We start from the raw sequence: 25,356 nt of genomic DNA, 5'->3' as shown, positions 1-25,356 counted from the left end.
GATTTCCACATTTGAACTTCTGATCAGAAATTCCCTTGCTCACTACTAGATAGATAATGCAATTATTAAGTGCTTACTGTGTGCCAAGCACTGTGCTACTAAGATCAGTGATTTGGCAGTGGAGCAGAACCTGCAGTAAAGCTAGGAGGCTCAATGGACAGCACTCAAGACTCAGAATTGGGGAGATTCTGAGTTCAAACCCTACCTCAGAAAATAATCACGGGTAAGTCATTTACCCACTGGCTGCCTCAGTTTCCTCATCTGTAAAATGGGAATGATAATAAGAGTACCTGCCTTTGAGAGTCTTAAATAAGATAATATTTTTAAAGTGCTTTGCAAATTTATAGTGCAGCATAAATCCTCACCGTCGTTATTATTGTCATTGTTTAGCTTGCTTGTGTTTCGGTCTTGTGGGGCCAACTTCAGGTAAGTGAAGACAGTTTCCTGTCTCCTCCCCCCCCCCCCTTAACTTAAATATTCTAATAATTAAGTTAAATATTCTCATTATTATTATAATAATAATCATTGCCTTCATCATCATCATCGTTGTTGTTATTTAATTGGCATCTCAGTGAACTTGAGGGTCCTCAAAAACAAAGAACAAAAAAGCCTGTGAGATTCACCAGCAGCACTCTTCTTCTCACCTTCCAGGAAGAGATCCAGCATGCAGGATGAAGTCCTTCCGGGCTTCCCTGCCTCACTTGTTGCCACTTCCCCAGAATGGGTGGGCCAGGCTGCCCTGCTCCTGGGTGGGCCACGCTTCCTGCCTGAGCAGGGAGATAGAAGACACCCAGGTTTTACAGTGTTAAGCCAGAGAGCCCTGCCTAGACACTCTCAGAACCCGGAGGGATCTCCTGGGTGGTGGGCCAAACCGGCCCTAGATGAGAATCCCCCACCAAAAAGTTGGTCATCCTCATTCTGCTCCAGGAGTGTTCAGACTTCCAGTGACAGAGAACTCACTACCTTTCAAAGCTACTCATTCTACTTTGAGACAGCCCTTGTGGTTTGTTTTTCCTTCCTTGTTTCAAACCCGTTTTCTGTGTACCCATTGCTTATCGTCTTGCCTTCTGGGGCAAGAAGAAGGGATCTAATCCTTCCCCCACAACTTTCCTTCAGACAGTGGAAGACAAATTCCCCTTCCTTCCCACCCCCAAGGGTTAACTGCTCTAAACTAACTATCCTCAGTTCTGTCTACCTTCCCTCTTAGTAGCTGGTGTTTCTATAGTACCTTAAAGTTTGAAAGCACTTTCTACATGACAATAATAATAACCAGCATTTACATAGCACCTTAAGGTTTGCAAAGCACTTGGGGTATAATAATGAACACTAATATAGCGCTTACCATGTGCCAGGCACCGGCCAGTGTAAGTGTTTTACAGTTGTTATCTCATGTGATCCTCACAGCAGCCCTGTGGGGTAGATGCTGTTATTATTCCCCCCCCCCCCAAAAAAAAAAAAAAAAAAACTTGGGGGAGGCGGGACAGGGAAGATTCACCCTCTGGTGTTAGGGCTGCTCATCCACCTGGGGCGTCCACCTTCACCCAGCTCCACTCCCACCTGCGACTCCAAGAAGCTGCAGCGGGTGCAGCAGCCGCATCTCAGCAAAACTGCCTGGGAGATGGGCCAAACCACGTAGCGGGTGACTGACAGGCCTGGACCTGGAGCTGAGGTAGGGAGAGGTCTCCCCTCGGTGGAAGGGCCGGAGGAGGGGCCAAAGCAAGTGCCGTGGAGAGCTTAGAGCTTAGTCAGACCCCCAAGCCACCAGAATCATCCTGGTCTGTGTCTTGTATGACTCTGGAAGACAAAGGGAGTCTGGTGACCTTGTGCAACTGCTTCGCTTAAATCTAACTGCAGAGGCAAGTCAAGACATGACCTGTGATAGCCTCAGTTTTCTTCAAAAAACAAAGGACAGACAAGATTATCCTCCTCATTTTACAGACGAGGAAACTGAGGCCATTTATCCACTGTATTAGCTAGTGGTAGGTAGATAACAAAGATTTATTCAGCACGTGCTACGTGCCAGACACTGTTCTAAATGCTGGAGGTAAAATTATAGACCAAACGAAAGACTATCTTCGCTCAAAAAGTTTTCATTCTAATGGGAGAAAACATATAAAAAAGGGGAGGGAAAGGTAGGAGAACAGTTATCCTTGTGAAGGCAAAGTTCTCAAGAGCATAGCAAAAAAGTAACTGAAAAGTGACCGGCCTCAGCTCGTCCCCAAAATGAGACCCTAAAGTAATTCCCCATTGCCGGGGGCCAGCATGGGACGCGCAGAGTGAAGAGAAGGTGTCGGGGGTTAAGGGAAGTCCCAGGAGTCACAGTGGCCAAGACCCAGCTGGTTCCTAACCATCAATTTCCTGTTCTGTAGTTATATTAACTTGTCCCTCACCTGTGTTTGCTGACTTGGGGGAACTTCCAGAGTAGGAAATCTCTCCTGCAACGCAGCTCACAGCCTGAATGTAGTATAATGTTTGTTGACTGACGGACTGACTGAAGTTCCTAGAGCCCACACAACCAGTCAGTGTCTATGCTGAGGCTAGATTGGAATCCAGATCTTTATCGATCCACACCTCACGCTCTTTCTCTACCGTTATCTGCTTTCTCTTTTCCGGGGCTCCTCTGGAGATAATAGTGATGATGGTTGTCATGATAGTAATTGGAAGGTTCTACTGAAAGCAGACTCATTCCCTAATGAGAAGGAGGGTGTTAGAGCCTTTCCCCTCCTTCCTTTCACACATTTCCTCCGCCAGGGTATAATGTCACGGAAGAGCATGAAGTTGATTCTAAATGTCCACCTCTGGCTGTCCACATCTTTGTAATGATTTCATTAGTCGGAATTATCCACTTTATTTTCTTGTAATGGGATTAGCTGTCCTAGAGGCTGCTGAGACCCTAAGGGGAAAGAAGTGGGCACTGGAGCAAAAAAAAAAAAAACCTGCCAAGAATTTCAGTAAGCCTTCTTTTGGGGGGTGAGGGGGGTGAAGCTTTACCTGATCCTCTTTTTTCAGAAGGAAAAGCCCTATGAGCTTGGCCCACAGATGGCACATCAGAGGCTTCTGGGCTTCAGGAAGCGTTTTCTTCCCTGGTTTTCCCAAACTAGCAGCCCCTGGGCAAGATCAGTATGACTCTGAGACCGAATAAACACAGGAGTAAAGAACTGGACAGTCCGGCTGTCACCTCTCCCAGTCACTGTCTAAAGCAGCAGGTTCCATTCTGGCCACCCCATTTTGGGAGGGACATTCTTGAGCTGGACGATGGGGACCACCAATATGGCAGAGAGCCTGGAGTTCAAGGATCAGATGGAGGGATTTAAGTCGTTTCTGATCCAGGAATATCATAGAAAAACAGATTCTAGACCCTGGGATTCCTCAGCTCTAGAAGGAGAGGCTCACGCTTGCTGGGAAAGTGCCCCGATGAAAGCTTTTCCATCATCTTTCCTATCCTGTTGTTCAGAAGCTGGCTAGTTTTCAGGCTTGGAGGCCCAGTAATGAAAGGCCAGGTTCCTCTGAGGATGATAAGGGGACGACTCTGTGTCCAGTTCTCCCCATGATGGGCACAAAGTGATAGGGAAAGCTTGGTTCTAAAGTCTCTCTTTTAACAAAGAAGAGGAAGAGAAAGGGAGGGAACCATTGGTCCTATTTCCAAAAGCGGTAACTTTGTAAACTCACTTCTCAGAGAAAAGGGCCTGCTTCAAGATGTCTGTCAAAGTAGAGGTTATAATAGCTAGCATCCATACAGTGCTCATTTGATCCCATAATAGCCTTTTGGGAAGGGTGCTGTTTTACAGTAGTCCCCATTTTACAGGTGAGAAAACCAAGGCTAGAAAAGGCTAAATATCTTGACCTGGTTTACATGTCTGAGACAGGATTTGAATTCAGGTCTTACCAAATCCAAGTTCATCTTGCTGCCACATAAAAACAGCTCCTATTGATTTAATTCTTTATATTTTTAAAAGTTTCAGGGTGCTTTTGATGTCACTTTCACATCAGATGGTCATTTATGGGCCAAGGCGAGTCAGATCACCTCTGTAATGAGAGGAAGGAGCATATTTGAGCCAATTTCTAAGGGCTGGGGAGAGAAGAGAGGCAACTCTTCAAAAACCCTAAAATGTCATAGAAATGAGCTGTTGACAGCATATTTTGGTCACATCAAAGGGCAGGAGATGGCTGATGTTGCCTAAAGCACTGATTCAGTGCCTGCTCTGGGCTTAGGCTACAGAAAAGCAATCCCTCCCTGCTCTCAAAGAGCTTATATTCTACAAGCCTGAAGGTCTGTTATTCTGAAGCTTAGAAATGGCCTCGTCCTTTGCCCACGATTTCTTTTGGTCTTTCTAAACCAACTTGTTAAATACGAGAGAGAATGTGCCACCTGAGATTCTTTGTGGGATCCAGCCTGTTCTGGACTGTCGAGATGGCCTTGGGTTCAAGAGACTCAAAGTAGCTGGTAAGTACTGTGGTTGAGAAACTCCAGCTTCCCTCTTTAAAGGACCCGTGATCTCAGCTATGGAGGATTCTCTGCACATACACAGATCTCTATCTTGGCTTGTGCAATCATCTTCCATCTCTCTTCTTGGCTCTAAAGGGCAGGACCAGACAGGTACGTGGGAGTTGCATAGGAACAGATTGAGGCTATACTTGGGCCCAGTTAGTAGAATGCTCCCATAGTGGACACCCCTCCCTTCCCTTCTCCGTTTAGCGGGGATCTTCAGGCCGGATGACCTACTGGCTGTGGTGTGAAAGGGCATATGACTGGGATGGTCTCTAAAGTCCCATCCAGCATTGAGTCCTGAAGTCCTCCACTGAGCATAGAAAGCCCGTCTCGGAGGCTTCCCTCTAATTATTGTAGTGTATGAGAGAGTGCTGGCGCTGTCCAGCTTTTACCCTTCCCTCTCCCATGTGTCCAAGCTGTTATTGACCTCCACAGCTCATTATCAGAGTTGGCTGGTGAGAACATCTGGGCTTGCTCTAGGACAGGGCACGTAGTTAACTTGTTTCCCAGTAAAACCTGTTGACTCAATCCCCTGCAATTGTTTTCTTACTCTCCTTCATTGCTCAAAGTAGGCACACTTCCAGCGAGGAGGGGGGAGGAAAACTAGGGGAAATGAATTGATTTTCCCTCTGTAGCCTTCTATAGACTTCGGATTGAAAAGGACTTTAGGGATCCTATTGACAAGTGGCTGTCACAGTCACTGGTTAAAGACTATTGGGGACAGGGAACTCACAAACTCCCCCACCTCTTTTTGGCTGTCCAGGTCACTCTGGGACAGATCCCAACATCCAACCTTAATCTGCCTTCTGCTTCACACCCACAAGCTTCATCCTTCTGCCGCAGGAAGTTCTTCAAACATTCAGACACTGTATTTGTGCTCTGCCCACCTTTAGTCATATTCTCAGGGCTAAACATTCTCGGTTCTTTCAGCTAAACCCCAGATAGCCAGGTTTTCAGTCTGGTGTCCCCTGTGCCATCCTAGCTGCCCATCCTGCCAAAGACTTCTTTCTGCTTCTGTGCAGTTGGGGTAGGGTGTAAAAGCCTGAGGAAGGGAGGAATTGCCAAAAAGAAAGACATGCATTTTCTTCCTATATGTTCCCAGCTATTTCCCAGTACTCTACATCTCTAAATATTATAAACATACTTTTTTATATTACAAAGTATACATGATACATTTTTATGTTTTTAAACTAACATAATGTTTAGGTTTTTTTTTTTAAATCTCTGTAAAGGGTACTAATTTTTAAAAATATTTCATCATTTCCCATAACTTGTTTTAGTAATTTCTGGGAGCTTTACATCCTCATCTGATCCACTATATTGCCATAGGATTCTCAGCAAGAGGGGCCACACAATTTCTTTCTTTCTTTTTTTTTTATTATAGCTTTTTATTTACAAGATATATGCATGGTTAATTTTTCAGCATTGACAATTGCAAAACCTTTTGTTCCAATTTTTTCTCTCCTTACCCCTACCCCCTCTCCCAGATGGCAGGTAGACCAATACATGTTAAATATGTTAAAGTATATGTTAAATACAATATAAGTATACATGTCCAAACAGTTATTTTGCTGCACAAGAAGAATCGGACTTTGAAATAGTGTACAATTAGCCTGTGAAGTAAATCCAAAATGCAGGCGGACAGAAATAGAGGGATTGGGAATTCTATGTAATGTAATTTTTAGTCATCTCCCAGAGTTCTTCCGCTGGGTGTAGCTGGTTTAGTTCATTACTGCTCCCTTGGAACTGATTTGGTTCATCTCATTTGCTGGAGATGGCCACGTCCATCAGGATTGATCATCATATAGTCTTGTTGTTGCTGCGTACCATGATTTCTTGATCCTGCTCATTTCACTCAGCATGAGTTTGTGTAAGTCTCTCCAGGCCTTTCTGAAATCATCCTGCTGGTCATTTCTTACCGAACAATAATATTCCATAATATTCATATACCACAATTTATTCAGCCATTCTCCGATTGATGGGCATCCACTCAGTTTCCAGTTTCTGGGCCACACAATTTCTAATCTTCTTAGCTAGAGAAGCTTGTCACCCAAGATTGCCGGCACACAGGCTGGAGATGTGACTGTTGTTGTTTGCCAGCTCCTGGGCCGAGGCTTCTGCAGCTCTGGGGGTCATCCCTCCAAGGGAAACGAATAGTTGGGGGCGTCCCTACGGAGGTGCTGGGTTTCTTTTCATTATCTAACCGGCAGTGATGGCTTTCCCAGAAACAACTTCCTGTGTTTGTTGCACCTCAAGCACATGGCCAATAATTGGGCCTATAGTTAAAACTGGTAAGTGCTGAATGTAAATCCTGTCTCAGACACTTAAGAGCTAGGTGACCTTGATCGAGTCCTTCACCTCTTTTCTCTATAAAAGGGGAATAATTGCAGCACTTATTTCCTGGGGTTATTGTGAAGATCCAGTGAGCTGTGCCTCGGTTTCCCCATCTCTAAATTCAAGTAGTGATGGTCAATAAAGTCTTTTCTAGGTCTCATTCTATGCTTGTTGATTTCAGGGATGGGAAGAGAAGCCGGAAGTCCTGAGTTCTAGTGTTTACTTTGTTCTGTGGACTAAGTCGTGAACAGAGATGGTTGTGTCTGTTGGGTGACTCTCATGGAGTCTGTGAGGGAGGCTTGTACGGGTGCCATGTTGTCTGTCCAACTATAGGAAGGACTTGTTGAGGGCAAGGACCGTGCCTCATGTTGATTCTTTCCCGTGAAGTAGAGGAAAAAACACAGGAAAGCATGAATCAAAGACCCCTTTATACTTTGACAGACAGGGAGCATTGAAATCAGAAAGATCAACAAGTCTTTTTTAAAAGACTTAATTTTTTATAATAAAATAATAAATGAATAATAAAATAAAATAAAAAATTAATTAAAGAATTAATGGTTGTAAAATTGGCACCCAACCAAGGCCAAAGGATGTGAGAGCCAGGGCTGGAAGGGCCCGCTGGGAGAGAGCATGCAGATAATTCACTGGAAACTGGATTGGAACGTAGATCCTCTGCTTTCAGAGGCAGCAGTAGGGCCAGAAGTGCAGCTATTAGTGACACGTTAGTTTCTCTGAAAGGCTCAGGCGTTTCGAGCGGGTTACCTCTGGAGGTTCCCTCTCACTGGAGGTTCCCTCTCACTGGAGGTTCCCTCTCACTGGAGGCCTTCAGGCGGCAGGGGCCTGTGCTTGTGGCTGTGCTCTGCGGAGGGGAGGGCTTCTTCCAGACCGGGTGCATGAGTGGCCACCGAGGGCCCTCCCTTCTCCGAGGTCCTGTTTCTGAAGAGCCAAAGTTGCCTTCTACTGACAGTGTGGCAATCTGTGATCTCAGCTCTGCCTCCACTTCCCCATTCATAAAGTGGATGTCATCCTGCCCTGACTACTCTCAGAGAGGTCTCATGGGTTAAACGAAATAATTTCACTTTCCGTTTTCTTCAGCTCTCTCCCCACACACACACACTTCTACTGTCCCCTACCATGATGGCCTCCGCTTTCTAGAGCTTCAGTGGTTCACCATCTAAGCTTTACGAGACGCAGGGAGAATATCTGAATTTTTCAGCCTCAAGGCCAGTTAGGAAGCAGAGAAGGATGGAGATTCAGGGGGAAGGAGAAGCCTTTCTAACCGATAAAGTTTCAGGAGGGTTGACGTTTGGCATTCCGAAGTTGCATGGACCTCTGGGAGCGCGTACAGATGCAGCCACTCCTGGTGATGGGGACCGTGTCGGATGGGATGTCATCATCGGAAGGGGGCGTCCCTCAGGCCATCCCTGAAGAGTCCTCTGCCGCCTCCTTTCTCCGGGCTCCCATTGTGTCATCTGTAACAGGAGGGGGTGGTTCTCTGATATTTACAGTCCTTTTGTTCCCTTGGACAGTGCCAGTCGCCATCAGGGAAGGAGGAAGAGCTTCCCCTTGACAGGGTTAAATCTCATTGGCGCTCTGGCCCCAGGTCCCTCCTCGGTGTCGATCGTTGTGCAGGGGGAGACCAAGGTAACCCCATACACCTTCTCCCATGTCATGCCTTGGGGTCAGAGGTGCCCTGGAGCACAGGTCGGGCAGCTTGGTGCCAGCCTGCCCGCAGGAGGGCCCACCGGCAGCTGCGTGCCAAAGGGGGCACGTCATCATGTCCTGTCACAGAGACGAGAAACGGGTTACACTGAGGCTCCTCCCCCGCCCCCCGGCTTCTCAGGCTCTCTCTCAGCACAAAGAGAGAAGAGGGTTTAGGTGGTGATTCCTGCCTTCCCAGGAACAGAGCCCCAAACCCCAGGCAGGTGGGCGCCGACCCTCCCCCCCATGCCAGTCCAATTTGCCAGCTCCAGATTTGCATGAAGTAAGGAAATCCCCATTCAGCAGCTCCGTCCCGAGCATCGGTTTTGCATTCCGGGCCTGTGCGCAAACAGGATTTGCATACCTTGGAGTTGTTGACTGGAGGGTCTGGACATAATTGGTTTGCAGATCTAGACGCCCCCCCCACCCAGCACCTTCTACCCCCCCCCATCCCCATCCTCACTGCAGTCACCACACACCTCGAAATAAATTAGAAATGCGAAAACAATCCTGTTGTTGAAACCCCACAAATTCACAACAAATCATGATCTGGGGGGGGGGGGAGTTTGAAGGAGTAATTGGTGAACTGGAGGTGAATGAAATAATTGGAAAAGTGAGGTGTGAGTTTGTTACTGAAGTGTGAGCGTGGTGGGGGAGGGAAAAGGGGACATGTTTAAAGGCCCAGTATGTCCTTTTTATTCACAGTTTCTGATACAGTAATTGCTATTTTGTGGTTTCTATTATCTACACAGTGGGGAGTGTGCGTCTCTCCTTCCCCAGGCAGGGAAGCCTGGGCCTCTGATGGGAGTCCACGCGGCCTCCCTCTTCTTTTACTCACCGGCACCCCCCTCTCAGGCCCTCCCCCTCTCAGGCCGTCGCCGTCCTCCAGGTGCTGCGGTTCCGAGGGAGCTTCTGTCAGAGCCCTCCAGGGCCACTCTTCGAAACTGTCCCACAGCCCTTGCTGTCACCGGAGCCATAGTCATGAATGGGGTTTGTGTCTCATTTGTCTCCAAGGAGCTCAGGGTGCTTCCTCAATCCCTCTCGTCAGCCCCACCCTTCTCGTCTTTAATTCTCACTTGGGGGCCGCCGAAAATGGTTTCTGTTGGGCTCCGTGGTCCCTTTTTTCGGATGGGGAAACTGAGGCGGGGTGGCCCACTGCCCGGAGGCGTCCCGTTGAGGTGGGGGAGTTGGAACGGTCAGCGCCGACCCGTTTCGGTTCAGGAAACATTAAGAACCTCACCGTGCACTCTGGTAACAAGGAGCCGTGGGCTCTGGAGCACATGTTCAGGGGCAGGAACACAGAATGGCCTGGTGAGCTTGGCCTGGAGAAGGCCTGGGGTTCAAATTCTGTCTCAGCCATCCTGGGCGAGGAGAGGCCGGACCCGCAGCTTCTGAGACCCCGCCAGCTCCGAATCCGAGCTTGTGTCTCTGTCCATCCAGGAGAAAACGGGACAGTCTGACCCCAGGACCCAGCTGTAGATCCAAAGGGACCTTTAAGGCTCTTTACACCAGTCCCTCCGTTTTCAGGTGACAGTCTGAGGCTCAGAGAGGTATATGTGAGGTGGAGCCTGTTCTCTGCTGCCTCCTTGTTCTCTCCTGGGAGGAGAGCACTGACGGCCAGGATGCCCAGCAGGGATGGGTGGGCTTCCTGTGGGAACTGGCGCCCAAGCCAAGCCCCGGAAGGAGCCTGGGAGCCAGAGAAGAGAGGAAAAGGTCCATCCGCAGCCTGGGGCCATCAGTCTAAACAGAGTCAGGGGGAGGGTGGAGTGGCGGCAATGAGCAACAGTGGGGACAAACAGCACCGTTTAAATCTGTTCAGTTTTCTCGTGTCCCAGCGGCTGAACACATGGTAGGTGTTTAATACACGCTTGAATAAATGAATGAATGAAAAAATCATGTATTGTGCACCTGCTATGTGCCAGATATTGGGCTGAGTCCTGGGAAAACATTTTAAAACAAAACAATTCCTCAAGGACTTCCCTTCTGCTGGAGGAAGATGACACATCATGGAGAAGAGATGGGAAAGGGACCTTTGTTCTGGGAATTCTGTTGGGAAGGAGAGGAAGGGGACCGGCTGGATCAAATGTCTGATGTATCTGGAACTGGCCAACAGATACAATGGCCGAGCAGGCACCCACAGTCCCCAGTCAGCTGGACTGGACTTGGGACAGAGGCTGCAAAGTTGGATGGATTAATTTGTTTCCCCTGGAACTGGCGCATGGATGTAATAATAATAATAATAGTGATAATAGTAGTAGTAATGGTAGTGATAATGTTGCTAGTTGATAATTCTAGAGCTCCTACAATGTGTCACATATTGGGCTAAGGGCTTTATAGATATTCTCTCATTGGATCATAACCACCCAGGAAGGCAGGGGCTGTTATCGTCCCCCTTTTGCAGATGAGGACACTGAGGCACAGGGAGGTCACGTGACTTGGCCAGGATCATACAGCTAATACGTGGCAGGAGCCATAGTTGAGTTCAGGTCTTCCTGGCTCCAGGGCCAGCCCTCTCTGTGGCCCCAGGGTGATGTGGGCATGTGGGATGGGGTTGTTGGGACAACGTCCCCCTGCCTCCCCTCCGGGAGTGTCTGTCTGGGGAATAAGGGATGGCTACCCTATTTGCACAGCTAGGGAATTAGGGTGTCACAACTAGGGAAAATCTCACGTCCCTCATTGCTTTGGAAGCATATTTAAGGGTCTCCTAGCCCTAGGGCTGGCAGCTCTTCCCTAAGAAGGCAAATTCACCCCCTAGGTGTCTTTATTTCAGCCCTTTCTCTCTAGTCCTGCTCTTGGTGGGAAAGAGGGAAGGAGGGACTCGGCAGGCTCCTAAACCTAGAAGGGAACCAAGAGGCTGCAAAGGAACACGGAGGTCATCTTGGGCAAGCCCCTCAGTTGACAGAGCAAACCGAGCCCCAGAGAGGGGAAGGGGCTTCCTTGTCTGTGCTCGCGGGGCTCACTTTGGTTAAAGTGGGAGCTAGAGACCCTCAGTCTCCTGCTTCTAGGTCCCCCTTTCGTTCCCCCAACCTGCCCTTCATCGGCCATCACCAGACCCCTGACCTTCTCTGATGCCCTTTCTTCGGGGCAAATAAGCCCAGTCCTGGAGACTTTCTCCAGCACATCTTTCCAACCTCGTAATTATTTTCCTTGCTGTCCTCTGGACCCTCACCTACTTGCCATGCATGGCGTACCAGCGGCCTGCTGTGTGCTGGATCGAATGCGGAATTAACCGACGGGCACCCCCCTTCACGCAGACATGCAAAGCCGTGCAAGCTTGGGCCGGCCTCCCAGACGCCGGCAGGGGCCGGAAGGAAATCTGCACTTGCAGCCAGGGCTCCCGGGTCCACCCCGGGGGCCAGGCCCCCAAACACCGAGGGGGCTTGCGCAACAGTGTCACAAACTTAGTGTGAGCTCGGAAGCCCTGGAGCCGAGATCTGAGTTCAGATGTGGCCACATATACTGGTTGTGACTTTGGGCTCACAAGAGGTGAACTCTTCCTGCCTTAGTTTCCTCTTCTGTAAAATGGGGATAATAATAGTCCGGGTCTCTCAGGACAAATTGAAATGCTGTGTTAAGGACTTCACAAATGGTAGCGCCCTGTAAACGCCAGTGGGTTGTGACGTGGTGATGAGGAGCCGAAATAGAGGGAGAAGTTGAGGGGATTCATCGTGCCCAGTTTGGGGTTATTTTGGGTTTGTTTTTAGCGGCTTGGATGTACATTTCGGCAGCACTATGGAAGCCCCGTGGCTGGCGACTCTTTCCAGCCTCCGTGGCGGTGGGACCAGGAAGGGCCCCCGTGGCCATTCCTTGCTGCCTCAGTTTCTCCTCCTGTCAAATGGGGGAAGGTTGGTCCCCCCCAGCTCTAAGTCTAAGATCAGGTGAGCCCTCCCTCAATCATCACCACCAGGGATGAGCCATTTCCAGCTCATTGAGAGTGACCTTCGTTGAATATGTAAATACTCGAGTTCTTAAAGCAGAAGGTGCTGAATTAATGGGAGCCCACCAGCCCTCCACAATTCTCTCTTTAGGTGCCCCTCGCCCGTGACATCGCTGATTATCGCAAGGGCAAAGGGGTGGGGGGATTATTTGCTGGAATCCTCCTGCGAAGGCTCTGAAAGCCATGGGTTCCCCCTGTGCCCCCATAAAATGCAGCCCCAGCCCCCGAGCTGCTGCGGGTGGAGGGCGGCAGGCTCGTCTGTTGTGGGCAGACGTGGCCATTAGGTGGCAGAATAAAGCCAGTATTGGAGCGCTCGGGCGCGGGCTTCTGCCCGACCTCCTGTTTCCATCCCCAGCCCATCCAGCACGGCCTTCCCTGGCAGGCCCTTTCCCACCGCCCAGCCCTCCATCTTCCCCCAAGCCCCTCGCCGGCTCCCCGCCGGCGCCCCCGAGAAAGCCGCAGCTGGGACGGCCCGGGCCGCCTCCCGGCCTCGCTCTCCCTCCTGGGGAAGCTTCTGTTATTTGGCTGTTGCTTCCAGAGAAGAAGAGAGAAGGGCCCGGGGGGGTACGGGGAGGATGGGAAGGAAGGAGACGGGAAAGCTCAGAGGAGACGTGCAGATTCATTTTGAGGATTCATAATGCTACATTTACACACCATACTGCCTTAGGAAATTGGGTAGATAGATGCCTGGTCATGCTGGCAGTACACTGGGTTAACTCTCTGGATTTAGCTTATATCATTTCATGAGAGCATTTATGGCCTTTACTGTGTTTATTCCCAATCGCTCTTTGGCCCTGCAGCATCTCAGACGCGTGTGCATGTGTGTGCGTGTGTGTGTGTGTCCATGTGAACACGGGCGAGTGTGTGTAGATTTTCAAATAAAATAACTAATCTCTTGTGATGCCGTGTACATTAAGTATTTATCGCTTGCAGTGTGTGTGTGTGTGTGTGTGTGTGTGTGTGTGTGTGTGTGTGTGTGTGTGTCTGATAAATGGACATCAAAAGGGAGCCGGGGGGGAGGAGCGAGAAGGAAAAGGAGAGGAGGGTCCCGGGCACCAAGGAATCACGGACCTTTTGTCCTAGAATTTCTGGAGATGGGCAAGGGAGGCGTCATCGGCCGCGTTTCCTGTGTAATCGCCTTCAGTTTCAGCCCAGCCCCTCTGGAGTTTTGTGACTGCCTTTGGCTTCGGGGGCTTCACAGGGAAACACGGGGTGGGATGGGTGATGGGTTCCACGGGTGAGTCCCCGGCTCTGGCCACAGCCCCACCCCTTTCCCCGAGCAACAAAGCCCATCACTTCTCAATAAGCAGGAGCCACACAGGCCGTGCCCGCAGAAGCCGATTTAAATACAGCTCCCAGAACTCCTGGCAGAATTGCCTCAGACCCAGACCCGGTGTGCAAATGGGAGGCCTCCAGCCCAGCGGCGAGGATGCCCCCGAGCCGGAGAGCTCTCGGAGAGCCCGGTGCGCTAATGTGTATTTACCACAACGGGGGAGGGAAAGGCCAGGTTGGCAGGAGTGTCGGCTTTCTGCTCGTCAGATGAACTGACGAGACTCCCTCAGCCTCCTCGAAGAATCTCCTCCTCATCCACTGCTCGTCCTCCAGGACCTGGGCGGGGAGTGAGGGATGAGGGGCTTCTTCACCCCCAGCCTGGGCCCCCAGAGAAGTGAGGTGGGGCTGCAGGTAACTTGGGGGATTACTCAGGAGAACCAAGGCCCCGCCCCGCTCTCCCTTTCTCCCTCTCCCCCTCCCTCCTTTTCCCTTCCGAGTTCTTTGGTTTGTAAAGTCCTGGGTGTTGCCTTTTGTTCCTAGCACCTTCGGGGAGCTGAAGACGGTCCGTTTGCCAAAGAAGATGACGGGAACGGGCCCCCACCGAGGCTTTGGCTTTGTGGACTTCCTAACCAAGCAGGATGCCAAGGTGAGAGCGCGGCGCCAGCACCGACTCCCTAGTCCCTCCGCTTTTTTATTAAGTCTCAGGGAGGCCGTTCGCACGGGCCCTTTGAAAGGAGCCCAGTAGACAAGCTGGGGCCCAGCCACGGGTTGGCTTTTTATGTTTTCTAGCTCGATTGGGTTAGTTTCCACAAAAGCTGGAGATGGGAAGGCAGGAGGATCGAGACAGCTCTTCTAGCACCAGGGCCTTTTCGAGGTCCACCCAAGCCGTTGGCGGCCACGGTGTTAGCATCCAAGGCTTTCCAGCCTTGGCACATTCCCCAGTCCCCCACGTCTGATACTGTCCCCGCTTCCCAGGATTACGGAGTCTCCCATGTTCTGGAGAAAAATTTGAAGGTCCTTCCTGCCTGAGGCAGCCCATTTTACTGTAGAACAGGCGGGGAGCAGGGAGCTTCCTCCTCGGAATTTCTGATCCTCGTTGTCAGTACTTTTCCCCCAAAATCAACCCTAAATGTGCTTCCTGCTAACGTCTGCCCGCTGCTCCTCCTTGTTCCCTCTGGGCCGAGGATGGAGCCAGCCTAGAGTTGGAAGGAAGAAGGGCAACCCTAGGAGAGACCATCCCTTACGTCGCATCCTTTCCCTTGCTGACTTCGGGGAGTCGCACAGCGCCGGGCTCCAGGAGGCCGGGTCGGGGCTGTGACGCACAGTGCCCGCATCCGTGGGCCCGCACACACCCATGCCCATGTCCGGGCCTTTGGGAAGAGCGGCTCGGGAGCCCCGGAGAGCCCGCGCTGCCGCCCCTTCCTCCCCTCAGAGTGAGCCAATCTGCCTGAATTCCTGTTTGGCTTCATCAGCCGCAGCTTCTCCCTTGCCACGGGTAGCAGATGAACATCTGGCTCAGCAGCGGCTTTGGGGGGCGAACAGCTGGCTGAGCTGCTGCCTGGATTTCCATTGGTCGGAAAAGGAGCCAAGCGTTACTGACCACTCCCCGCCAGCGCTTCGTGCCCCGGCTCAGGGTTCCACAAGGAAGCAGGGGGCAGCCTGGTGTCAGTCAGGAGGCTCAGGCTCTCATCCCAGATCTGCCCCCGACGATCAGGGCACCTTGGGCCAGCTGCCTCCCTCCTCTGAGCTTTGGTGTCCTCCACCAGCAAACGATGAGGCCTTGGGGTTGGGGGCGTCCAAGTCCCCTCCAGGTCTTACAGGTCCCTCCGAGCGGCGACATTTTGTATTCTCTTCCAGCTGTGACATTCTGGGTGCCGGGTCCCTTCCTCACCCTCATAGTCTCTTCTCCTAGGGCCCTTCCAGCCCTGACTACCTCGGACTCTCAGAAAGACGTTCTCTTGTCTCTCAGAGAGGTGCTCAGCAGCCCCCATCAGGAGGGCTCCCAACCCCCCCCCTCCCGCCCCCCACCGGCCTAGCTGTGGGAAGCAGGGGGAGCGAGCCCGGGGACCCATGAGACTGGCCAGGGACGTCAGCGGGGAACCCCTGGCCAGCTCTCCAGTAGCCTTTGTCATCCTTGCTTGTGTCTCAGCAACTAGAATTCAAGGGCTCGTTTTGTGAACGTATTCCCAGTGGTCATCTGGACATCTGTTCCTGGTCCTTCTTGTCGTGAGACCCTCCTTTGGCCTCCACCAAAGACAGCGAGCCTCAGGGAGGTCTCGGGGCAGAGCGACCACTGCGCCGTCCAGCCGTGGCCCTGAGCCCCAGGCACAATCAGCTTTGGGGTTTGGGGGCTTGTTCCCACACTCCCTCAGCCACTCCTTGGTTCTGTAAGACTATCGGGTGGCTTCCCTTCTTTCTTTCCCCACTTCCTCGCTCACAGTAGATGCACCTTCCGCAAATGGGGCTTGAATTAGATGACAGAAGGGCAGATTTGGAAGAGACCTTCATGACCATCTTCCTCCCTAACAAGGGGACTTGAGTTTTCTCTCACCTCCCCTACACAGCATCCTCCAAATACTGCCTTCTGTCCCCGCTGAATCGTCTTCCCGGGGCTGACCTCCCCTCTCAGCCTCGTTCAGCAGATCCCCGTCTGGGGTGAACGCTCCCCGTCTTCTCTTCCAGACTCTTCGGGGCAGCCTTTCAGTCCTCCAAGCACTTACTTTTTCTTAATTCAGCTGCTGCACGTTGGGGCACTAGTCTGAGGGTTAGGGACGCCCAGACACAAGTCACTGCCTCACAGAGCTTAGCATCTACTCGAGGGATGTGTCACACGTACAAAGGCTAAATCTGAGGGGGGGAGGGTGCAAACAAATTGAGGAAGGATCCGCAGAGGCCTCCTCCAGGAAGGGGCACGAGAGCGGGGCCTGGAAGGGAGCCCATGGCGCTGGGAGGCGGGGGGTGGAATGCCAGGTTTGGCCGTGGGTCTGCCATTAGACTCACCGGAAATGAGCCAGTCAGGCCACGAAGGGCTCAAATTGGGGCCAAGCCAAGGAGTGGCGGTTCCTCCTAGGGGCAGCAGGGAGCTGAGGGCCAGACGATCCATTGGGGAAATAAGAAGGAAGGGGGAGGATGCTCAGGAGACGGTTGAAATCGTCCAAGGGGCAGAGGGTCCTTCCTAAAGGGCTGCCCAAGATGCTTGTGTCTGAGTCGCCAAGGGCCTCCCCTGCTCGGGAGACGCATCCATCTAACCATCAGTACTTATTGCTGATCAGGTAAGTCTTTGAGGGAGCTGCTCGCTTTTCAAGTGGGAGGGCTGAATGAAACGTGCCCCAAAGATGCTTCATGCAGTTTTTAAGGGGAAAAGACTTGTTGACTACTCAGGTTAGTGTCTCTAGCTTTCCATTTTTCCAGAGCTTAAGTAAGTATCGGAATTGAAATGTCACTTCTGATCTTTGCAGAGGAAGTGGGGTCTCAATCTGAAAAAGTCAGGGGAGCCTTTCTTAGCTTTCATTAAGGGATCTCGGGGAATTTCCATAGTGTTCAGGTCCTTTATTCTCATTCAGAATGAGAATGTTATTTTCTGAGCCGAGAGTTCCGCCATCACAGAGATTCCCTCTGCATTGGTTCTGTGGGGGTGGCCACCCCCCGACCCCATCCTCCCTACCTGGGTTTCTGGGCCACCGGGAACAAAAGCAATCCAAGAGGGGATTGCAGTGGTGTCGGTAGCCCCCGGGGGAGGGTCACCACGTGCCCTCTCTCAGCGTTCGCAGACGCGGCGCCTCCTCACCCGTCGTCGCGGCAGCATCTCTTCACTCTAGGGCCGGCTCTGGCGGCACTGGGAATGGGTCCCTTTATACAGCACGCCTGAACAAGCCAGGCTTGCATAGAGTGAGGACCCATGGTGAGTGCCTCACTCCTAGAAAGATTCGTTTGCTCTTTTTCCTTCTCCTGAAGCCTCTGTTGCTTTTTCTCTCTCCTTCTCTGAGCCTGTCTGAAGAACTTGATTGTCTTCTGAGTGGAACATTTAGTGCTCTCCGATGACCCATAGAAAAGCGCACACTGCATATTGGTGAATAGAACTCTGAATATTGTAAATATCTAGTTAGCTCTAGGGCGGGAGTGAATTTGAAGAGGAAGCATTAGACTGCTGAGACATTGGGTAGGAAACAACAAAGCCATTTTTCTGTCAGCACAGGGAATTCCAGAGACACCCCCTCTCTGCCAGAGAACTCCAGAAACCATCGCACGCCCAGGCAGTTTCTCTGTGCTCTCCTGGAAAGCGATTCCCTAGCCCTTCTTCCTTTGCTTAATGGTGTTTGGGGTCAAGGGCTTGGCCCGACTAGGACCATGGGAACCTCCTTTGTGCCCAGCTCGCATCCCTCCCCCGGGGTCTCCTCCAGTGCCCCGCTTTTTCTGTCCTCCCTGAAGGGAGTCTCCTGGTGGCCACGTCCTCCGTCCATCGTGTTTATTGAATGAGCCTCCTTGTTCCAGCTTGGCTTCGAGCATCGGCAAATGCGGCGACCCTGAGCCCTGAGCAGAGCTAAGGGGAGGGGGTGAGAAGGGCCCTGGGTGGGCTCGGGCACAGGCTGGAGAAGAGGCACGGGCGTGGGAGCTTAGGGGGTCAACCTTGGGGCTCTAAAGATAGACAGAGGAAAGCCCAGACATCAAACAGGTTCATGGGTTGCTGGACCAGAATTCCCACCCAGGCCCTCTGTCTGACTCCAGATCCAGAGAGAAGCTTAGGGAGCATCTGGGCCGGCCTCCCTCGTTTCCCACTCAGAGGACCTGAAGGCCAGAGGCACGTGGTGGTCCCGGCACCCTGCCCACCGCCTGCTGTCCCCTTCTTGATGGAGAGCCTGGGAGGCAGCCCGGCATCAGAGGGCAACATGGTGCTCCAATGACTGGCCCAGCATCATTGCTGTGCATACACAAGGTGTGTACGCAGTCTCATCTGACTGAGACCATCACCTCGGGTTCTGTCCCATTTACAAATGTGGGAACTGAGACTTAGGGAAAGAGATTGGCCCAGGACGTCTGAAGCAAGATTCAGCCCAAGGCTCTTCTGACTCCGGTCCCATATTCCTTCTAGTATGTGAGGAACCCTCTCGTATGATTCCCATTCAGAGGGTGCAGCAGGGTCCCCAGACTCCCTGGCACTCAGTCCCCATTTAGAAGCCCCTCTCCTGCCCGGGCCCCCACCCTCCGGGAGAGGGACTCCTGTTTCTTTAATCTTCCTTAGGAATTTGGACAAGTCCCTGAACTTGCAGGCCTTAGTTTCCCTGTCGGCAGAATGCAGGAGTTGACTACTTCAGGTCCCTTTTGACCCTAAGTCTTTGATTCCATGAGTAGATGGTTTTAGGCTATCTCATGGAACCCCAGATGGGGAAACTGAGGCTGAGCCTTGCTCTCTTCCTGTCCTCCCAGTCAGGCCTCCCAGTGTTCCCTTCTCGCAGGATGCAGACGTCGGATTCTGCAAGCGACCTGCTCAGCCCTGGCTGCAGTGGGAGGATGCAGAGTAACCAGGCAACTGCTTATAAGAGTAACAGCCTAGCAAGGCTCAAAACAACCCACTCCTTCCTCCGAGCATCTTGTACTTACCTTATCTTTATAAATGTTGTATCCCCAGCACTCAGTGAGGGAGGGAAGGAGAGAGGGAAGAGAAAAAAGGAAAAGAGGGAAGGGGAAGAAAGGAAAGAGCAAGGGGAGGGAGAAAAGGAAGGGGGAGAAGAGAGCGAGGAGGGGAGGAAGAACAGAAGAGAAAGAAAGAGGCGAGATGCTGTTGTTTTCCCAAGGTCACACAGGTAACAATAAGTGGCACAGCCAGGATTTAAATCCAGCTCCTTCAGCTCCAAATCCATATAATGACTCTTTCCATTCTATCAAAGTAATAATGCTATCAAGTAACGTAATGCTATAGGTTCGCTCATAGCTTCTCCCCTCCAGATCTCTCATAATTCACAAAGACAAAAGCCAAATGCTGTGACCCTCGTGGAGTCCACAGCTTCTGTCTCCAGCTGGCCAAGGAGGCCTGAGGGCTGGGTTAGGAGTCCAGGGTTCAAACCCTGGCTTTGCTGCTCATTCTCTATCTGCAGCTAAGCTAGTCATTTCCTCGGTTCTCGATTTTCTCAGCAGTAAAGCAAGAGGGATGCACCAGTTGGCTTTTGGGGGGCTTTCCGGCGCTTCTGAATCCTCTGGGAACAAACCACCCAACTTGAGAAGACCCATGGTTTTTGTCCATGCTCTCCCCCACTGCAGGATGTAGCTCTTTCATGCTTCCACAGACCAATTCTTCCCCTGCTAGTCTCTGCTAATGAGCCTGTTGGAATTTAACCGGGCTGGTCCATTTGGCAGGCACACACTGGGCCCATTCTCAAAGCCCTTCCAGCTAGAAGAGACCCCCTCCAGACTTTGTGCTCTGCCAGTGTAGCCTTTGAGAACCCATGGTCACCTCCACATTATGAGTGAGGCATATGAGCACCAGTGGAGGGAAGAATGGTCCTGATGCCCCTGGATTCTAAAGCACCATCAGGTCAAACAGCCCCCCCACTCTACAGAAACGGATAGGCTAGAAGGAGGCCGAGTTGCTGGCTCTCACTGAGAAGGACAGCTCCCAGGGAAACCTACCCTTCCTGTTAAGCACCAGAGGGCATGTGGTGGGGGGAGGGAGGGTTAGACAGCCTTACTTGCTCCCAAGGATCTTGGCTGAATCCTCTGATTGCCCACAGACCCACCTTCCGGTGGATTGTACCCAGAGTACCTGGCAGAAGCAGAGGCAGACACGTGCCCCACCCAGCCAGGCTTCCTCCCCAGGTGAGAGAGGAGTTGGGAGCCAGGTAGGTTAGTCTGTATCATATGAGCCACCCCACTTAGGAGCCGGCCTCCCCTCTTTGCCCAGAGAGGTCTGAGCTGTGAGAGAGGAAAAGGCCATGTGGATGGGAAGGAATGGGGAAGAAAGTACCTACCCCAAGAACACAGGGGAAAAAAAATAGTCATTCTCCGTTGTGCGCCTTTCTTTTTTTTTTTTTTTTTGAGTCTTCGTTCCTTTGTACTTTTGCAGTTACAGCTGTTTTTATTTGCCTCGGCTGCTGTGGTTTTAAAGGCCTATTTTCACATGGAATGTTATCCAATTAGTAGAGCAATGTGTTGGCTTAAATAAACACTCGGGGGGGAGTCGGCAGTAGGGAGACGGGATGGCTGTTTGCATTGGCAGGAAGAGCTATTCTGACTGTGGTAAACAACTGCAGCTTTAATTGCAGGGTCTCGATGGTTAATTTATACTTCCTAATTTCTCACTTTTCTGCAATGCGATGGAGCGGGGAACTTGGGCTGGACGTTGTGTCCCAACGCCCTAGCCAGGGCTAGCCAGCCCCTGTAGAGATGGTAGTGTTCTATACGGATGCGTTTCAGCCAGTTCAATCCTTTCTATGATGTACTGAGCACCTTGCTAGTCAAACAGCAGTCCCTGACCTCAAGGAGCTTTCTGCTAGGGTCAGGAATGAGGGATACATCTATCCGGAGCATTGTTAGAATGATTCTGACTCTGTTTGTAATTCTGTATTTCAAGGACTGGACAATTTGAGAGACAGACAGAGACAGACAGAGGAAATCAGGAAAAAAAAAAAGAGGGAGGGGAGAGAGAGTTAGATAAAGAGTATTTCCCCCAAACCTGAATGGCTATAGAGTAGGAACTCCCAAGGGGCAGAGATGGTGTTTTTGACACTACTTGTGAGGTCATGGAGAGTTGGTGGATTTGCTTGGCTGGGAAGGTTAGGGCCAGGAAAACCCTCACTAGAGAGAGCGTTTCTGTGTGCAGAGACTTGTGGGAGTCATTATGGAGAAGTACACCCACCCAGCCTGCCCTCAGGAAGCTTAGCTTCCAGTTAGAAATCACTGAAAGTCTTGGTAGCTAAAGACCTAGGATGAGAAAGGAGCCGTTCTGTCTCCTCATATTATTGCCAACAAGAAAGAATAACAAGCCCTGAATTTGGGCTCTGTTCACACTTTTCAATTAACACCGTTGTGTACGTGAGTTTACGAAAATGGATTTGAATGTCTGGTCTTGCATTTCATAGCAGGGACTCCGTTTCAGCCAAGGCCTTTATAGACTGTGACCTGTCATCGGATCCTAAGCTTTAAAGCACATCAGTTGGAGGCATAAAACAGTGCCGATGTGGGCAGAATCCCCATTCGTTAAGGCCTGACAGAGTCTCTTCCCGTTTCCTGTCTCAATGTCAGCTGCCGTTTCTCCAGAGCAAGGAAAAAGGAGGTTAAGTTAGGAGAGTAGGGATTTGGTTTGCCGTCTTCTTGTTCCTGGAACATCCAGAAGAGATGTCCGCGGGAGGCCGAAGAGTCTTGGGTGAGAAGTGGTCTCTCCCTCTTCAGGTCTTGAGAACTCCTTGCTGCCATCCCCACTCTGCTGCCTGCTGTTCTGGAGCTTGGGAATGGTCTTAGAGTGACAGAAGCCTAGATTCAAGTCCCCCTCCTGAGAGACCAGAGCAAATGCCCAACCCGCTCTGTTCCTCCATTACAGATGGCTTATGTCCACACTGGTAGAGAACATCACCAGAAAAATCACAGATCCTTGGCTGGTCATAAATCACTTGTATCTCTGTGCCTAGAACTGGGCTTTATGCCTCGGGGATGCTCCCTAAAAATTGATTGATGGTTAATTAGTCAGTGATTAATGGTGTTCTAACTCCCTAACCCAAGAACATCAGTGTTAGGACCATGACCTAATAGCTGAGCCAAAACAGCAGACCCAGAGGACCTGGATTCAAATCTTGGTCCTGCCTTTAGCTCTGTAACCTCTCTGAGCCTTAGTTTTCCCATTGGGCAAATAAAGGGACTTGGATCCAACCAAAATTCAGCCATAAAATGAGTGTTTGATATACCAAGTACATTATTATCAAGAAAATATTCTTGCTACATGTCAGAAGCAAAATGTCAGCTTCTAGAGGAAAGGAACAGTTTTGCTTTTGCTGCTGTTCTTTCTTTTTTCTGCTTATCCCTAGTTGCTAGCATAGTACCTTGGACTTAGAAGGCACTTAATAAATGGGGATTGAGTGGGAAAACAGCCCCTTGCCATATTATTCCCAACCCCACCTTCCAGAAATACCCACCCACTCATCTAGGCTGGTTTAGCTTTTTCTCTGCCTTGACCATCTTGCCCTTATTGGCCAAAGTGAGCTCCCTGGCATCCAACCATAGCTGGAACTGTAGCTTGCTGGGAGATTAGTCTCAGATGGGGTTTGATGGGAGTCAGACTCATTGAGAAAGAAGAACAAAGTCCTGCTCTTGCCTGGCTGGGATGACAGAAGCGCTTCTATTCACTGTCAGAAGGGTTTGGTGTCTGGCCATGATCCTGCATGACTAGGATTCTTGGCTGGCTATAGCTAGGACTGCCTCTAGAAGAGTGATCCTCCAGATCCCTTGGGGCGAGTGGAAAAGTCAGCAGGAAATCAAGCATTTTTCCCCCCTCATTCCCGTGGAGCTACCTCCTAATCATTATCATTTCTAGGATTGTTGTCTTAGCGCTAAAAACTGAGCTCCAGACTGTTGAATCTATTCTCTTTCCTGTCCAGTCCAACATTGATTTAACACCTACTATATACAGGACACATTGTGCTAGACACTAGAGGAGATGTACACTTTAGATAACAGGCCCTCTGCCTTCATAAGATTACGGTCTTACCGGAAAACAACTAAAAGAACAGAGCTGTAATATGCCAAATTACATGATATAAACATTAGAAAAATTGAAAACCAAATTGTCACATGAGGGCCAAAGGGCAAAACTATTATTAGCTTATTGGAGAGAGTGTGGTGAAGAAAAGCTTCCTGGAGGAGGTGACATTTTTATTCTTCATTAAAGATGGGAAGGGGAAGAGATTCTAGGAAATTGAATGTACAGAGACATAGAGGAGCGTAAGAGTTTTCAGGGAAAGGGATAGGAGAATAGAACATGACATAAAAGTGAGTAATGTGACATAAGTATAGAAAGAAGGAAGGAAATAAGCATTTATTGAGCATCAATTGTGTTCCAAATACTGTACACATATTTCATTTGTTCCTCACAATAACCCTGAGAGGTAGGTACTTTTATCTCCATTTTATAGATGAGGAAATTGAGACAGATAGGGAGAGTTAATAATAATAATAATAGTTAATGTGCTTATTATGTACTAGATAGTGTATTAGTAATTTTACGATTACTATTTTCCTTGATTCTCACAAAAATCCTGGACTGTATATGCCATTACTATTCCATTTTACAGATTAGGAAACTGAGGCAAATAATGACTTGCCCAAAGTCACAGAGTTTATAAGTGTCTGAGGCTGTATTTGAGCTGACTCCAAGTCCAGCATTTTATACCGTTCCAATTAGCTGTCTCTAGAGTAGAGAAGTACCAGATTATGGTGGTCCTTGAATCCCAGGCAGAGGAGTTCCTGCTTGGCTTAATAAGTAATAGGGAGCCATTGAAGATTTTTTTGATAGTTGGATTGGTGTGTCCTAATCTCTGCATAAGAAAGATTATTTTAGTAACCAGGAAAGATGGCTGCAAGGGGAAGAGAGTGATTAGAAGATCTGTCTAGGAAGGTGGTAATGAAGCTAGTAGAATTGGGGTTAGCCAGGACAGAGTGAATGTGAGGAATGGCGCAGAGATGGCAACCCAAGAACTTGGCAGGTAAGCTATTAGAGAGAAAGAAGAGGATGAATGTTGGAGATGTGACCCTTAGATTTAAACCCAAGAAAGGCTGAAAAACACAAAATGAGGAGAAGGGTGAACAGTCTAAGAGATGAACCATGAGACAGCTAGGAGGTGCAGTGGATAGAGCACCAGCCCTGAAGTCAGGAGGACCTGAGTTCAAATCTGGTCTCAGACACTTAACACTTCCTGGCTGTGTGACCCTGGGCAAGTTACTTAACCCCAATTGCCTCAGGGTGTGGGGGGGAGAAGGGGGTAGAGATGAGCCCTGCTTCTCTCTAAGAGGTGGTATGTAATGCATTCCAGGTAGGAGCTGCTGCTCCCAGCGAGCAGATGAAAATTAGGAGGAAGAACAGTTTAGGAGAAAACAACAATATCTTCCATCACCCCCCCAATTCTAGAACATGGGAGCCAGAAGAGACCTCAAAAAGCATCTCGATTGAATCCCTCCCTTGGAGATGAAGGCTAGAGAAGTATAGTGACTTACCCAGCATCATACAACCAGTTAGTCACAGGGCCAATAATGAAGCCCCGGTGTTCGGACTTTTATGCCCAGCCCTCTGTTCTTTGGGATAAGGTAGAAGAAGAAAAAATGCCCTTGGATTTCTTGGGATTTGTGTGCAGATTTTCTTCCCCTGGGATATTATACCTAGAGGTTCTTGTTATATGAAAACCATCAGTAAAATGGAAGTGGGGGTTATGGAGGAGGTGGTCTCTTAAGACCCCTCTCAACCCTGTCTAAAAGCCTGTGATTTATGCAGGCCCTTTAAAGCAAGGTGCCCAGCTCCTGGACCGGTTTCTTGCCCAAGGCCTCCAATGGCATTTGATTCTAGGCAAGGGAGGCTGGTCCCAGGGGAGAGCTGCAAAAGGTCAGCCCCAGAGCTGGGATGGCAGGGCTCCTGTGCCTTCCTTCCGCT

The 25,356-nt window shown here is 50.3% G+C and overlaps 1 protein-coding gene across 4 annotated transcripts in view; it reads left to right on the top strand.

Moving 5' to 3' along the window:
* The window catches only part of RBM19 (RNA binding motif protein 19), a 161,314-nt gene that overhangs the window by 80,026 nt on the left and 55,932 nt on the right, over nt 1-25,356 (top strand). For all 4 annotated transcript variants that reach the window (XM_051972855.1, XM_051972856.1, XM_051972858.1 and 1 more), the window contains exon 22: nt 14,274-14,379. In XM_051972855.1, coding sequence (XP_051828815.1) covers nt 14,274-14,379 — 106 coding nt within the window. The remainder of the gene's footprint in view (nt 1-14,273; nt 14,380-25,356) is intronic.

The sequence above is a fragment of the Antechinus flavipes genome, chromosome 1, assembly GCF_016432865.1.
Source record: "Antechinus flavipes isolate AdamAnt ecotype Samford, QLD, Australia chromosome 1, AdamAnt_v2, whole genome shotgun sequence".
Classification (NCBI taxonomy): Eukaryota; Metazoa; Chordata; class Mammalia; order Dasyuromorphia; family Dasyuridae; genus Antechinus; species Antechinus flavipes.
Note: the sequence above shows the minus strand (reverse complement) of the source record. Positions and strands in the feature narration are given on the sequence as shown.